General features: G+C 33.8%; 1 protein-coding gene across 1 annotated transcript; it reads right to left on the bottom strand.

The window, feature by feature from the left end:
• Positions 1 to 1952: 1952 nt before the first annotated feature.
• Positions 1953 to 7372, bottom strand: LOC120206565 (EH domain-containing protein 2-like). The gene is made up of 5 exons (XM_039206183.1): positions 7293 to 7372; positions 6985 to 7185; positions 5836 to 6120; positions 2033 to 2070; positions 1953 to 1989 (listed from the first exon to the last, which is right to left on the bottom strand). The coding sequence occupies exons 2-5, from the start codon at positions 7117 to 7119 to the stop codon at positions 1953 to 1955; spliced, it is 495 nt and encodes a 164-aa protein (XP_039062114.1). The 5' UTR covers positions 7120 to 7185; positions 7293 to 7372.
• Between the last annotated feature and the right edge of the window lie 8604 nt (positions 7373 to 15976).

Here is a 15976-nt window from a genome sequence, read left to right on the forward strand (position 1 = left end):
GGAAACACAGGAATATACACATTTTCGAACCAGAAAAACGAATTTTCAGTTTTAGACCAAGGTAGAAGATTACAGCAGGAAAGCATACGAGCAAGGGAATCGGCCAATAATGCTCAGCAACCGGGAACCTGGAAGGAACAAAGCGACCCTCAATGGATACCTCCACCGTCTGCATGGTTGAAGACCAATATAGATGGGGCAAGAGACATACAAGATGGTTATGCAGCATGTGGGGGAGCGATTCGAGATAGCAATGGAGACTGGCTGATTGGATTTGCAGAAGCAGTGGGGATATGTTCGGCTCTTGAGGCAGAACTTTGGGGTGCATTTGAAAAAAACAGGTGATACTAGAGACGGATATTGCTGATGAATATAGATTATTAACCCGGAGTTCGCCAAAGGCAACGTCACCTACTATCATCATGCACATACGTGATCTGCTGGAGAGACAATGGATGGTAGAAATAAAGCATATTTGAAGGGATGCGAACAAGATAGCTGACAGCTTAGCAAAGATGGCACAAAAGAAGGAATTTGCAGGTCGAATATTCCAAACGCCTCCAGAGGCTATTCAATCAATTCTCCAGGAAGAAGGAGCAAAGACGAGTTCGTGATTTTGTTAGTTTTGATCTAGTTAAGTTTTACTTTTATTCACCATAAAAAAAATTATACACGATTCAAATCGAGATAATAATACAATTATTTCTTCTCGTTTTCATACAATCCTCTTTTTCTTTCTTATTTTACTACACCAATTTACGATTTAAGCGACAATTAGTTAGAATTTTATATGTATAGATAAACACATAAATTGATCTTATCTAAAAATTTACGTACACTACAGCAAAACTGTACATTTGCGACGTTTTTTTTACCTATAGCGGCGTTTTTAAGCGCCGCAAAAAAAACCTGCGGCGCTATGACAAACGCCGCAAAAAGCGCCGATGCAAATAGCGTCGCTAAAGTTCGCGACGTTTGGTAACAAAAAACGCCGCAATAGGTAACGATATATAGCGGCGTTTGTTGGACAAACGCCGCAATAGGTGTTGATATTTGGCGGCATTTTTCCAACAAACGTCGCAATAGGTGTTAATATTTAGCGGCGTTTTTCCCACAAACGCCGCAATAGGTCTTCAGATTTAGCGGCGTTTTTCTCACAAACACCGCAAAAGATCTGGTATATAGCGGCGTTTTTTAGAACAAACGCCGCAAAATATCATATCTATAGCGGCGTTTTAAGATACAAACGCCGCTAATTACCTCTCTATAGCTAAAAGAAATTGATTTTGCAAATTAAAACTAATTTGTCAAATGTTGTTTTCTACTCTTTTATTACCCAAATTTAACCTGTAGCATTTTCCAATAAACTTGACATCCATAACAACAAACTTAAAATCCATAACAAGAAAAATGAAATCCATAATAATAAATCAAAGTTTACATTAACGTAAAATATAATGTAGTTCAACATTATTAACTATAATAAACAATAATATCTAAGATATTTTGTTTCTAATCTTACACATTCTTCAAAACTCTTCGTCACAATGAGGCGCTTAAATTCAAATAGATAAATCCAGTTTATATGGGAAAACAATGATGCAGAGCTAGTATCGTCCTGTCATTTCTTGCACAGATATTTTGCTTCATGAGGTCTTACTCCAATTGGAATGCCACTTGAAAAGGCCCCATCCATGGCAATGCAAACCTGATCTCTAGTTTCATATCCAAATAAATCATCAGTTTATATGAAAATCCATTATATCTTACGTTAAAAAAGTTAACAACACATTTCTGCATGGTCAGTCCCAGCAGTCAACAACTCTATGGCATGGGCAACCTTCATGATGATAAGCAAAATATAGAGATATATCTTAATAATTGTCCAGAAACATCCAAGCTTGAATTTCATGATAACTTCTAACAACTTATCGGACCAAACATATTTTAAATCAATAGCACCCAGAAAAAGGCTCCAAAACTGCATTCCTAACAAACAGAAAGATATAAAGATGGAAATATGACAGCTTACCAAGGACCAAATCCTTTCAAGCATTCTGCTAAAACAACCTGAGAACAGACAAAAGCACAATCTAACTTAAAGATAAGGAAGCAAAAAGAGAATTTAACGTAGATTGTAAATTAATATTTTATCCCCATTTGTCACCTCAGTATTTTCCCCAAGAATTTTAATTATAAGCCCCATCAACTTATGTACAGAGGCCATTTGTTTCAATTGAATGCTTTTCTGTGCCAAACTGTACATGCTTTCTAACCCCTAACAGAAGAAAATAAATAAACGAGATATGTAATACAAGGAAAGTACATACCACTGTGAATGGTCTGATGTATAACAAGTGAGAAATATACAATTCTATCCAATGGCATGTTACAGAGCAGAGACTATTAGCATTACCCAACATTATTTGTAACATACTTCTTAAACCCTGATGAGTCTACTGGTGAGCACACTAAAACCAGAACACCTTTAGAAAAGTGAATAGGTGAAAAGCTTGACGGATGGAAATGCAAAGAATATATGGAACTACTTAGTTGAAACAACCAAAAACAGAACTAGCATAATAACAACAATCGTTTCCAAGTTAAAACACATTTTAGTCAAATAACTGAACAAAGACTTGCACGAACCTCTTAACTATTAAAATGTTTCAATGAAACTAAAGGTAAATAGAGCTACATCTTTTGGATGCAATGCATAATAATTAATCTCTTACCAACCTCGCGATTGCTGAGTTGATCTAATTGATAAGATCCATGCAAGCTCAACATTTTAACTTGCATGTGAAAATATAAAACTGCATCCAATCATAAAATTCCACTAAAAAAAAGAACCTAACATGCTTTCATAATTTTATTAAGCTATAAAACCACATTAGTTTGTCAGACACATACCACGATATCTAGCCAACCCATAGCAAGTGTTGATGAAGAGGACGCAGGGCAGGTGCAGTAGGCATGGTTTGTGGGGGTCTCATTGACATGTTTTGTTGAGAAGGTGTTGAGTTAATCGATTGACGGAATCGGCCAAGAGGGGGGTGAATTGGCAATTAAAATTTTTGTGGAAGCTTTTGCAGAAAATTGAAAGTAATTGCACAGCGATTTACAGTGGTTCGACTCTCTCAAATAAAGTCTACGTCCACTACCTTAGCTATCCACACTAAGGATTTTCCAACAAATTCACTAATTTGTTCTTTCTTTTGAGGCCAAAGAGATAACCTTACAATTCCCTCAAGAGTATACCCCAACTCTTGAGAACACTCTTTTTCCCAAAGAGAATATTACAAATTTGCAAACTTACAAGAAAACCTCACAAGGTAAGATGTTTGCACAATTCTAGAACAAGAAAAGAACACTCAAAGAAAATTACAAATGAGCACAATAAGTGTTCTTTGAAAGCAAAATGAATATTGAATGAAAATTGGCTTGAATTGCACAAACTTTGTGTTTGATGCTTTCTCTCTTGTTTCTCTATGATTTCTTGCTGATCAAGGGCTTCAGAACTTGTTTAAATACACATTGAATCACTTCTGAACGTTGGGGATAATTAATGAAGATAATATAGCCGTTTTAGTGTGAAAACAATTAATAAAACAGCTTGGAGCGTGGGGGAATCGGTTCCCTAAGTGTAAAATTCAAATATTTCGACCGTTGAACAGGGGGGAATCGGTACCCCCTATGGGGGAATCGGTTCCCTCCGAGCATTCTGGAAATCTCGGAGTCAAACCATTCAGGGGGGGGAATCGGTACCCCCTATGGGAGGGAATCGGTTCCCTCTGAGCAATCTGGAAATTTTGGGTTTGAAATGGTTCGAAATACTTTGAAAGATTATTTTGAAATTGTTTTAAGATTAAAACTTAATTTTACACTTAAGTAAGGATTAAAAATGATTTTTGAAATATTTGGAGTAATGTTTTTATATTCGAATAAATTTATCGAACATACTTTAGAAAATCATTTTGGAAAATCTTAAAATTCATTTAACTTAATTTGTTATATCGAAATATCAAAATGTTTTCAACAATCTCCCCCTTTTTGATATAACAAAACATTTTAGTAATTTTAAGATTTTGAAATCAAGTTTTGAAATTACTCCCCCTTACTTTAACACTTCTCCCATTTATCATTTTAAAAACACACACTTTAACACTTCTCCCATTTATCATTTTAAAAACACATACTTAAACACACTTCTTCTCCCCCTTTTTGTTAAATCAAAAAGATTCAAATAAACGTGAAAAATATTAAGCCATTTGATTAGGTATATGTATGCATAAGCTGCTAAGATCACAATTAAGAGAAACGTTAGCCATTAGTTCCGTAATCAATATTCATAAATAATGTGATATGGCAAAATTGGTCATATTGCTAATAATGATGCAATAACGAATAAAACACACCAAACATATAAGTTCACACTATCCATAAATCCAAAATCCAACAATCCACAAAATCAAACAATTCAAAATGTTGAAACAATATTCATTTTGTTCAAAGTTTTAAAGCTAAACACAAAATCAAGCATCCGGATCGGTAGGAGGAAAACGGGCTCGCATAGCAGCTATTTCATGAGTTAGTTCATTAATACGAGCATTGGTTGCTTCATTGTTTGCACGCATCTCCTGAAGAATCTCTAATTGTTGAGCTCCCATTGTGGATAAATGAGACTCTATAGAGGAAAAGCGCGAATCCATTGTCGCATAACGGAAATCAAATGTCTCCATAAAGGATTGAAAATATGGAGGCATTTGAGTCGATTGTTGTGCGTGCTCCTCGGGTTGTTCAGGTTCTTCTTCAGCTTCATCGATATCCCTCATTAATTGTTCAAACTCGGGATCTTCGTCAGCTTCGGGTGGAGCTTGTGAAGAACTAGCTCCCGGAGTAGAAGATCGAACCCATGCACCGGTTTCCTTATTTTTGACCCATCCCGCTCTTGTTAAAGAAAGAAGATTGATTTGTTTCTTAAGAGGAAATGAGGCATCTAGACCAACTCGGAGTTCGGCTTTAGAAAAGAGATTACTAAGGATACAACCGTAAACTAGTGAAGAACAGAGTTTCTTATTTGGCACTAAGTTAACGGTTTCAACGATCTCAGCAAAGATAATCTCGGAAAGGTTTATTTTTATATTGTTTTCAAAACAATGCAACCACCAAAGGTCTAAAGCTCTAAGAGTAGAATAACGACCCCCGGATGGTCGAAACCACCAAGTGATCATAAGATGAAGAAAACGCTCATGGAGATCTAAAACACTTGCACTATCATTCCGTTTATATCGTGAGCCTAAAACTTGTTTTTCGTTTGATAAACCTTCATTGTCCAAGCCTAAGGCATTGGCTATGTAATCATGATCAAGATGGAAATATTGACCTAGGAGGTAGGAACGCACTCCTATGGTTTTGGTTTTGTCACGATTTTTGATACAAACGGCATTACAGTAGAAGATACGAACAAGTTGATGATAGACAATGGGTTCAAGTTCGAAAAGTTTATCAAATTTCCATTCTGGAAATCTCGGAGTCAAACCATTCAGGGGGGAATCGGTACCCCCTATGGGAGGGAATCGGTTCCCTCTGAGCAATCTGGAAATTTTGGGTTTGAAATGGTTCGAAATACTTTGAAAGATTATTTTGAAATTGTTTTAAGATTAAAACTTAATTTTACACTTAAGTAAGGATTAAAAATGATTTTTGAAATATTTGGAGTAATGTTTTTATATTCGAATAAATTTATCGAACATACTTTAGAAAATCATTTTGGAAAATCTTAAAATTCATTTAACTTAATTTGTTATATCGAAATATCAAAATGTTTTCAACAGAAGGGAACTGATGCTGGCCCATACCAGCATTTGGAGCTCCTGGTCCTCTGAACCCAGGAATTGAAGAGGATGTTGGCATAACTGCACCCATCTGTGGAGCGGATGTAGAAGGAAAATTAATTTGTGGCGTTGGAATTTTTGCTGCAGCAGGACCGAATAATGCTGCCTTAACAATGTCTGGTGTTAATTCACGCCTTTGTGCTACAGCCACAAGCTTGAGAGCATTTAAAAACTCTGGCTTACTTAGGGAACCACTATGGCTTTGATCAGCATATGTCCATATCTGAAATCATTGGATAAAACAATATGAATGAACCCATAATATTAAACTCCTTGCTTTAATAAATTAATACAAAAAAGGGGTATAGGGTACATGAATCACTATAGAGCATGTATAACATCTAGATGTGTACTAATCCAACATAAAAATCTAGAAATTAAAATTTCTAATCCCTAAACTATGCCATTCACTGTGTGAAAATCCATCATCGACCACCAAATGCGACAGAAAGTACAACAAGGCTGAAGGCATTGCATCTGTTATTTCATCAGAATTAAAAATGATTCTTCATTTTTTTCTATTCTTTCAAACTATAAATGTACTGGTCTACAAACCACTGACTTGTAGCCTCTCCTTTCTTGTATGCAAGTTTTGTTTAACAGGCAGTACATTAATAAAATCTAGAACAAACTGACGGTCACTGGTTCAGCGGCTAGCAAAGGAAAGTTTAAACATTTAAAGCATCCATAAGAAACATAGTCACAAAATAACTAGAAAAAGTTCCTATAACGAATTAATTATGTTCTATTGTCAATTGTAACTTCAGCCAGCAAGACATGTATCTCAGTACAATCGAAACCTTATCCATTTGAAAAATTATTGACGTAGTAACTAGTAAAAGGAACAAATTCCACATAAGCAATGGACAAGTTGGTCAAGAGAAATCTGAAGAAGCAGACTGATAATTGTACAAGAGAAAAACAGCTATAAAATGTTTACGTTTATTGAGAAATTTCACCATGTTACAATCAAATGCAATCTAACCTAAATTCGGTAAGTTCCCAGAAATCCCGATTCTAATAGAAAATGAAACGTGTGTGTGTGTGTGTGAGAGAGAGAGAGAGAGAGAGAGAGAGATAAAGGGACCTGAGCGAGGACTTGTTTGGACAAACCGGATCCTTGAAAGAAAGAAACAGCCTCAACTCCACTAATTCTGCCATCCCCATCTAAATCTGCTTTCCTGAAGTAAGATCTGAATTGATCCTGATTTTGCCCCGCCATCTCAACGCCCCAAAACAAAGAATCGAAGCAGATTCCGAACTAATCGTATAACTTTCCCAGATCAAGCTAGAACAATAAAATCCAGGATCAGATCACAAACTTGAGTACACGGGGGAAACAATTGAATCAAAAAATAGGAAATACATTTCGAACACAAAATTCAAAAAGTGTACAGAATCAAACGGAGAGTGAAGATGAGATGGGATTCACGGTGTTTTGGTGGTTAGATCGAGGAGAGGTGAGGAAATAGAAACAAACGCGAGCTGTTTTCCTAGAAGAAGAAAAATCTCTAAAAGGGGAAACGAAGTCGAGAAAGGAAGAGGGAAAACAATGGTCGATGAACATACCACCAGCGACGATGTAGGTGGTGGCGGATTCGAATGGCAACGGGGAGCATTTTTTTCGATGAAATTAGGTTTAGAATGAGATTTGAAGGGGGAAATGCTCGCGCAGGATTTAAGTAACAATTGCGGCGTTTGTAATACAAACGCAGCTAGAGTTATACTCTATTGGGGCGTTTTTTTAATAAACGCAGCTAATGTCCATATATATTGCGGTGTTGGTGTCTAGAAACGCTGTAACAATTCAAATATATTGTGGCGTTTGGTAAAAAACGCCTCTATATAGTACACCTATTGCGGCGATTGTTATAAACGCCATTAATAAACAATTTTTGCGGCGTTTTTATTTAAAAACGCCAATAAAATACAAATATTTTGCGGCGTTTGTTATAAGAACGCGACTATATAATACACCTATTGCGTCGTTTGTAAAAAACCGCCGCTATTATACTACTCATTAGCGGCGTTTATATCTAAAAACGCCACAAAATGTGTAATATATAGCGGCGTTTTTGGATACAAACGCCGCTAAATACCTTTATTTATATAAGATTAACATATTTTAAATATTTCATTTCTTCTATACATAACCTAAAGTTACAACCATACATTTTAATTAAGACAGAAGTACTTATGCATAAAACTACTTAACAATAAAATACATTATAATTTAGAAACATTAAAATACTTATACATAAACAGTCTTCACCATACATTATAATTTAGAAACATTAAAGTACTTATGCATAAACAGTCTTCAACATACATTATAATTTAGAAACATTAAAGTACTTATGCATAAACAGTCTTCACCATATTGTTCAGTACAATTTAGTCTTCATTGCTCCTTCGTAGGGAAAGGACGTAGGAAAGATGTTTTCCTTGTTTGACGACGCATCGTTAAGTTTTTCCTCGTGTAAATTCTATATGGAGAAACTCTTCATCCATTTCACCAAATAAATCTCCTACCTCCGGTTCACCAAGAAGACTCCTTGCACGCTTTAGTGCTTCACTTGAAACAGATAACGACCCTCCACTTGAAACAGATAACGACCCTCCACCTACAGTATAAAACTTGATTGGAGGTGCTTGGGAATTGAATCAAACATTAAAATATATTTAAACAGATGATATAAACGCTTACTTGGAGTAACAGTAGAGGCAACATCGTCTTCATTGAGGATCGATACTGCTTTTCCAATTGAAGATTCTTTCAACGCCACAGAGTTACCAAATTCGTTTCTAAACATAGGGTATTTATCCATTTCTCTATCATCATTCTCAATAAGCTTCGAAGATCCTACATGCGTACGATCTATGAAATTTGAGTGACCGTACAAAAAGGGAAATATAGCGGCATAAAGATTCATAGAATTTTACCTTCAAGTAGGAGATCGACCATGGAAGGGTATGGAGCAATATGAGTTCCTGTCGAGTCATCATCGAGTTTCGACGGCGAAACCGGACCGATAGCCTCCCAGCGATAATTTGATCCATCGTCAGAGCAAAGACGCCACGTAGACATTCCGACGATAATTTCTCTTACTCAAGGCAAGACCTGTTCTTTTTTTCTCAAATATGTTAGTTGTTAGCTTTCTGGGTTTTCCCCATTTTCAGAATACCAACCAAAACAAAATTGAAAAATATCATTAGTGATAAGAGGGATCAAACCGTGGAATTGTGTTATAGTTCGTCGGTGAGAGGGCCGATTTGGTCACCGGGATAGACAAAAGACGACGTCACTTGGAATCGTGTGAGGGTCGTTGTTGTACCAGAGAAGAAACTATGAAGGAAGAAGAGTTGAAATGATTTTAGGGTTTGGGTGGGAGAAAAGGGAGGACAATATATTTAACATTTTGCGGCGTTTTTAACAAACGCCACTATATCGCATGTTTTTTACGGCGTTTATACAAAAAACGCCGCTATTTTACTACTCTATTGCGGCATTTTTGGTATAAACGACGCTAAATGTTAAATATATTGCGGCATTTTAGCTAAAACGCCGCTACATATCTACTATATTGCGGCGTTTTTACTATAAACGCCGCTATTGTTTAACCTTTCTGTGGCGTTTGTCTAAAAATGACGCAAAAACTATTATTAATTACGGCGTTTGTTAAAAAAACGCCACTATATACCATCCTATGGAGGCGTTTTTAATAAAAACGGCGCTATATTTATACTCTATTGCAGCCTTTTCACAAAAAACGCCGCTAAAGTCTCAATTTGTGGCGTTTGGATTGAAAACGCTGCTATATATAATACTTTTGTGGCGTTTTATCAACAAATGCCGCTAAAAATGCCGCTACAGAACAGTTTTGCTGTAGTGGTAAAATGTACATATTCTATGTGCATGTGACGTGTCATGGGCACACATGATAAGTTATTATATCATACAATAGGAATAATTGCCCAGATCCCATCTATAAATATGGGATTTGATTTAGAGAATATTACATTATTGAAGGTAATGTTAAAATTTTGAAATTATATTGTTTTATTTGATTTTGTAATATTATATGATAATGATAATATAAAAACTAATCATATTATTTTTATTAAGCTAAGGTAATTACAAACTTAGCTAACCCTATTCCCATATGTAATAGGGGTAAAGGGGAGGTAGGGTAGTAGGCTGCCCCCAACTCCAGGTTGAGAACAGCTTTCGTGGAAGACCTCCGTTATGAATTGCCCTCAGTGGGACTCGATCCCACGACCACAAGGTTAAGAGCCTTGTTCTCTACCAACTGAGCTAGACAGACAATTCTTAAGCTAAGGTAATTACAAAGAAGTATATATTTTAAATACTTTCAACTATTTGATAATGAATGTTCAATCAGCCGCTGGTGCTTAAACCCATAACCTCTAAAAACAACAATAATTCCTTTAACTACTATAGGAGATGAATAATATCTTTATGAATGTTTTATTTTAAATAAAATATATTTTTAAAGGTTATTAGTTTGTTAATTTATCTTTTTAAATTAAATATATCACGGTACAAGATGGATTGTTTAATTTAATCAAAAACATTAATATAAATTTATTTTCTATTGTTTTATCATTTTCAAAGAAAAATTATAATTTGAGTAAGTGGGTCAAGTCCATGTTCGGATTTTAAGGGATTGATCTTTTGGTGAGAAGAATCGATTCTTTTTCAAAAAAATTTGACCGTTGGAACAAAGGGATTGATCCTTTAAGGGAAAAGATCGATCTTTTTTCTCGAATGATCCATCCTTTTGATAAAGGGTCGATCCCAAACTCACTGGAATCCAAAGGATCAACCCTTTTTTAAGGGGATCGATCATTTGGTTAAAGGGATTGACCTTTTTGCTAGGTGATCAATCCTTTGAGCCAAAAATCCTTGGAAACTTAACTTTAAAGCACAAAAACGATCGAGTTTGGTTTTGAAAAGGTTCCACTAAGTTGAAAAACATTTAAAACATAAATTTCAAGTTAATTTGGGCTTTGACTTATTTTCGATAATTTTTTTTATAAATTCTATTAAGTTCAAAATTAATTTTATAATTTATTGTTATATCAAAATCTTAATTCGACAACTCACCACCTCAAATTTGAAAATTATAGTCGTTAGTGGAACGTTGCATAACGAGTAGATTCAAACAGCCATAAACTGTAATATCCCAAATTAGGGTCAGTGACTAAATTGCAAATTTTGAAAACTATATGCTCGGTTTCGAAACAAGTTAAAAGTTCAAGGATTTAAATAGAAAAATTTCAGTGTTAGATTAAATGGTAATTTTTGGAAAATTTGAAGGGTATAATGGTAATTCCATAAGAAAGATTTTTATTTCTCCTTTATATAGGAGATGACACGTGGAAAGGGATGAAAAATAGAAAAGTCTGGAGACTTTGGTTCAACCTTCTTCTTCTTCTCTTCCCGTAAGCTCCATGGCAAAGGTAAGTTTAATTTCAACTGGTTAATTCTTGAGTTTTAAACTTAGTTTTGATTCTTGGGGTGATAAGAAAGATTATTTAGAGATTAAAGCATGTTTAAACTCCAAAATGAATGAGTTATGAAGGATTAAATGTGAAGAGTTTTTAAGTGAATTATTGAAATAGAGGGAGTTAATATACTGTGAATTTGAATTTGACTTGTCAATGGTTAAATTAAGAGATTTGGAGTGATAGAATTGGATTTAGAACATATAGAAAATTTGGTATAATTCTTGAATGCTATGTGGATGAGTGAACTTTTAAGTTAAATAGGTATTGAATGAAAATTAATTAGTTTAAGTATGTATATGAAAGTTAGGAATATTAAATATAGTGAAATATGAAGTGTTGAGCTGAAAATGAAGTGATTTTCGAGCTCAACATGTGATTTCTGGGCTAGGGGAATCGGTACCCATTCAAGGGGAACCGATACCCCCTTAAACGAACCAGAATTTACAGAATGTCATGGGGGAACCGATACCCCCACAGGAGGGAACCGATTCCCCCCTAAAGGAAGAAAAGAATATTGGTTTATTAAGTTCGTTTAAGTTGTTAGTATCGAATTACAAGATGTAGGTATCTAATAATTGTCTTGAAAATGTATAATTATGTAGATTCAGAGCCTGAACGAGTTTCGGAATCATTGTCAAGTAAGATCGATAAAAGGGAAAGATAAGAGATTTGTATTGACTAGTGAGGCTAGGTGAGTGCATACTAGTAACATGTAGTGTTTAATGGAAATAAGACATGCGATGAGTCCATTTCCTAGAGTAATATGCATGAAGTCATGAACATGATTATGTGTTTGTTATGATTATATGTGATTATATGTATTACATTAATTGTATGTATGCATGACTAAAGATATTGATATACTTTATATATATATGATTTGTGTAAAACACTATTATGTAATAATAGAATAACATGAAATAAGTTGTATGATAAAAACATAAGGACTGAAATGAATATATGAAATAAGCTACAAGTTAATTAATCATTGATATATATATATATGAATATAAGATAACCAAGTATAAGTCATATTATATGGTATAAGTGATTACATGAGAAAGGTTAAGAGACTCTACGAGGATAGTATAAATTTGAGGGCATAAACATAAGTAATGATACATAAGTTTTATAGGGAAGATGTATATACTTAAAGGAAACTACAGTTTATGAATTATAAAGTGAAGAATTACAAAACTTTATGAAAGAGTATTATAGAAGTCATGGGAAATTGAATTAAATAAATAGATAAAACTAGTATATATATGATTTATGTGAGTGAAAGGGGAAGTAAGATATGATAAGTAGAAATTATGTATAGGATAGAATGAGACTATTTGAACTTGTAGTATAAACTTTATAAAGGAAGACTTAGGTAAACTCATTATATGATACAATTATAGAGCATTGCTATGCAAATTATATTAAAGAGTATATATGAGTATATGAGTAAGTTTATAGGTTATTGATAGGACATATAAGGTTATATAAATGTATGATAATATGAAAAAGTGAACTAAGTTTAATGATGTTGAACCGTATGAGTAGAAGTTATGTGATGATAAGTAACATGATTACATGATTACAAGATATGATACTTGACATGAGATATATGAAAGAGAAAGTATATGTCATATGAAATATAATATGATTATGTGATTATATTGAAAAGAATACAATTATATGTGATAAGCTTTGTGATATGTGAATTATATGAAAATGTTCTACGCGTAAGTGAATCATGTGTCTATATGTATATGTGATATGTGATTTATATAACAATGAGCTATGTGAAAGAACTATGAGACTATGTGTATATGTGAATGTATGTTAACATAAATATTAATGCCCATGTTATGTGTCTTGAGAGCTTTGGGGTATAGTTGGCATGCCAAGAGTCGAGGGTCTACGTAGTCCTTCGGGATATATATATATTCTTTGGAACATGTGTGAAGTCTTGTGAGACACACACTTGATCCCTAGTATATGTATATGATTCTTAAGGAATGATATGTGGTCCTTATGGACATTATTATATGGCACTACAGTGCAATTCTACGCGGCACTCCGGTGCAATTCTACGTGGCACTTCGGTGCAATTATACGAGCTGTGGTGACAGCATTAGTGCACAACCTCTATAGACTCGCATATCTATGGTTCTCACATGTGTACATGGGCTAATAAAGGAAATAATATAAAAGAACCTTGCATAATAGTATATGATTGGTTTGTAATCTTTATGGTGTGAAGTGATATATGTGATATGATGATGTGTATATAGCTTGGTTAAGAGGAATTGATGCAATAACATATGACAAAAAGATAAATAACGAAAATAAGACTAATAAAGAGATAATAATAAATACCTTACATATGATTTACATGTTTTGTGCTATGAAACCTGTTATAAGAATATGTGAATGATGTGTGTGTACAAGTGGATAGTGGTTGCATGACAGAATGTATGATTTTGTATGATATAATAAGTATAGATTATGAATGCATTAGTAGTGGTTATATGTTGTTATGCCTCACTAAGTCATCGACTTAGCGTGTGAGTGTTTCACACGTAGGTTCCGGAAAGCTAGAAGAAAAGTGAAGAGGAGCAAGACCGGTCAGTTACTTCTTACCGAAGATCAGATTAGAAAAGATGTCTTGAATTAGATGTATTCTGTATATTGAATATAGTTGACATGTACTAATTGATTGAGTTAAACAAACCGATGTGACTTTAATGAAAGTTTTAAATTTTCTCGAGTTTTTGTCATGAGTCCAAGTTTGAAAAGTCAATGTGACCCCTCGGACTCGTATCCGGGTCGGGTACGGGTTGGGGGTATTACATAAACGGCTAGTTGGGGGAAACTTATCACCTCGAAGTGATAAATTTCTCTCAGTATAATAGGCGTTTGGAGTTTAAGGGATTATATATGATTTATTGATAAAGAAAAAATTGTGTTTTAAAGAATTTGTCAAATCATGAATCGATAGGATTAATTTGTGTATGATTTGGTTAACGATATTTATGGGTTTGACAACTCTGACTCCGACAATTCAGATTCAAACTCCTCTTTAGATGAGGAGTGGTTAAAGTCAGTAGTTGAGGAATATAAGTAGAGGAAGAAAATTGAAGAAGAGTTGTATAGGATGATGAAAATCGAGAAGAAATATAAAAACTTACCAATCTAACATAACATATGACTTGTAGAGAGAGAGGAAAAAAATAAAAACAATAGTATAAAATTTCATAAGAAGAAGACAAAAGACAAATATGAAGACTTATCAATCCGATGTAGTAAACGAATTGTAGAGATGGCTGAAAAAATAATGGTTAAAAAAAACGTTAATATTGATGGTTTAAATATATGTATGAACTTGTCTTTACTGATTAAGTAATTATTGTATCAAATGAAGTTATTTATGAAAAAAAAAACATAAACACATAAAAAAGTAAAATCTGAAAAGTATAAAGCTAAAGACAAAATTTACATAAGTGCATAAACACAGTTAAAAAATATACAAATAAAAATATGAACTAAACACAATTATGAAGATTTTATCGTCCATATCGATATTTTAGATGATTCGAACAATACTTTATGTTGTGACCTTCACCTCTGTAGTTATCACAAAACTTTAGTAGATTTTGCTCTCTTTGAGGATCATTCATATCAATACGAATTTAGTTAAATTCAGGTCGACCATCAACTTTCTATGCAATTATGGGTTTATTAAAAATTCTTTAGAAATAGTTGTTGCAAGTCAATAGTATCATTTAGGAGATACTTAAACTCATAACTATATATGTTACGCATTGTTTGCAGGCTATAACAACCATCAACATAAGATTATGATTAATATTAATGTGCATACATATAGCAACAATGTGAGCGTATAGGAATCTAAAAGCTTTAAATTGACATTAATCACATCATTTTCTATTTAGATTATCAGTGTATGTGGTAGAATTGTCTCTCTCGTATGGTGAAGTAAGAGCTTGGACAATGTAATCAACATCAAGTCTGCCAAAATTAATCACCTGATTATTCATATGTTCTAAACTTATCTTTTTTTTTTGTTAAAAAATTGGCATTCGTCTGAGTTGAACGTTAACCTGTCACTGGAATATGAATCACATAACTGTTTGAGCTAGATTTTATGGATCTAGTCTCTATTTACATTATATCGTCGAGTTATTGCTTCAAGCATTATACTGTAGAGCCGATGCTTGAAAAACAACGACGATACCAATAGAATTTATTAAAAATATGATTTTATCATATCTTAGTTAATTAGTTAATATCTAGCTTAGATAATCGTTAACTTTTTAATAAAAAAAAACGAGTTTAAAACATATGAATAGCCAATCAATTATTTTGTAACTTTTAATAGTTGAGAGACTAAAAAAGTAATTATTTATAATTTGAGGGACTATTTTATAATTTTTAATAATAATTGAACAATCCAACCCGAACGCCCAGCTTTTACATTGAGTTAAAAGTTTTTTTTTCCAAGAGAGTTTCCCAATTAAAGGCCCCAAAACCCTTGA

This window comes from Hibiscus syriacus, unplaced genomic scaffold (genome assembly GCF_006381635.1).
Source record: "Hibiscus syriacus cultivar Baekdansim isolate YM2019G1 unplaced genomic scaffold, ASM638163v2 tig00013960_pilon, whole genome shotgun sequence".
NCBI lineage: Eukaryota > Viridiplantae > Streptophyta > Magnoliopsida > Malvales > Malvaceae > Hibiscus > Hibiscus syriacus.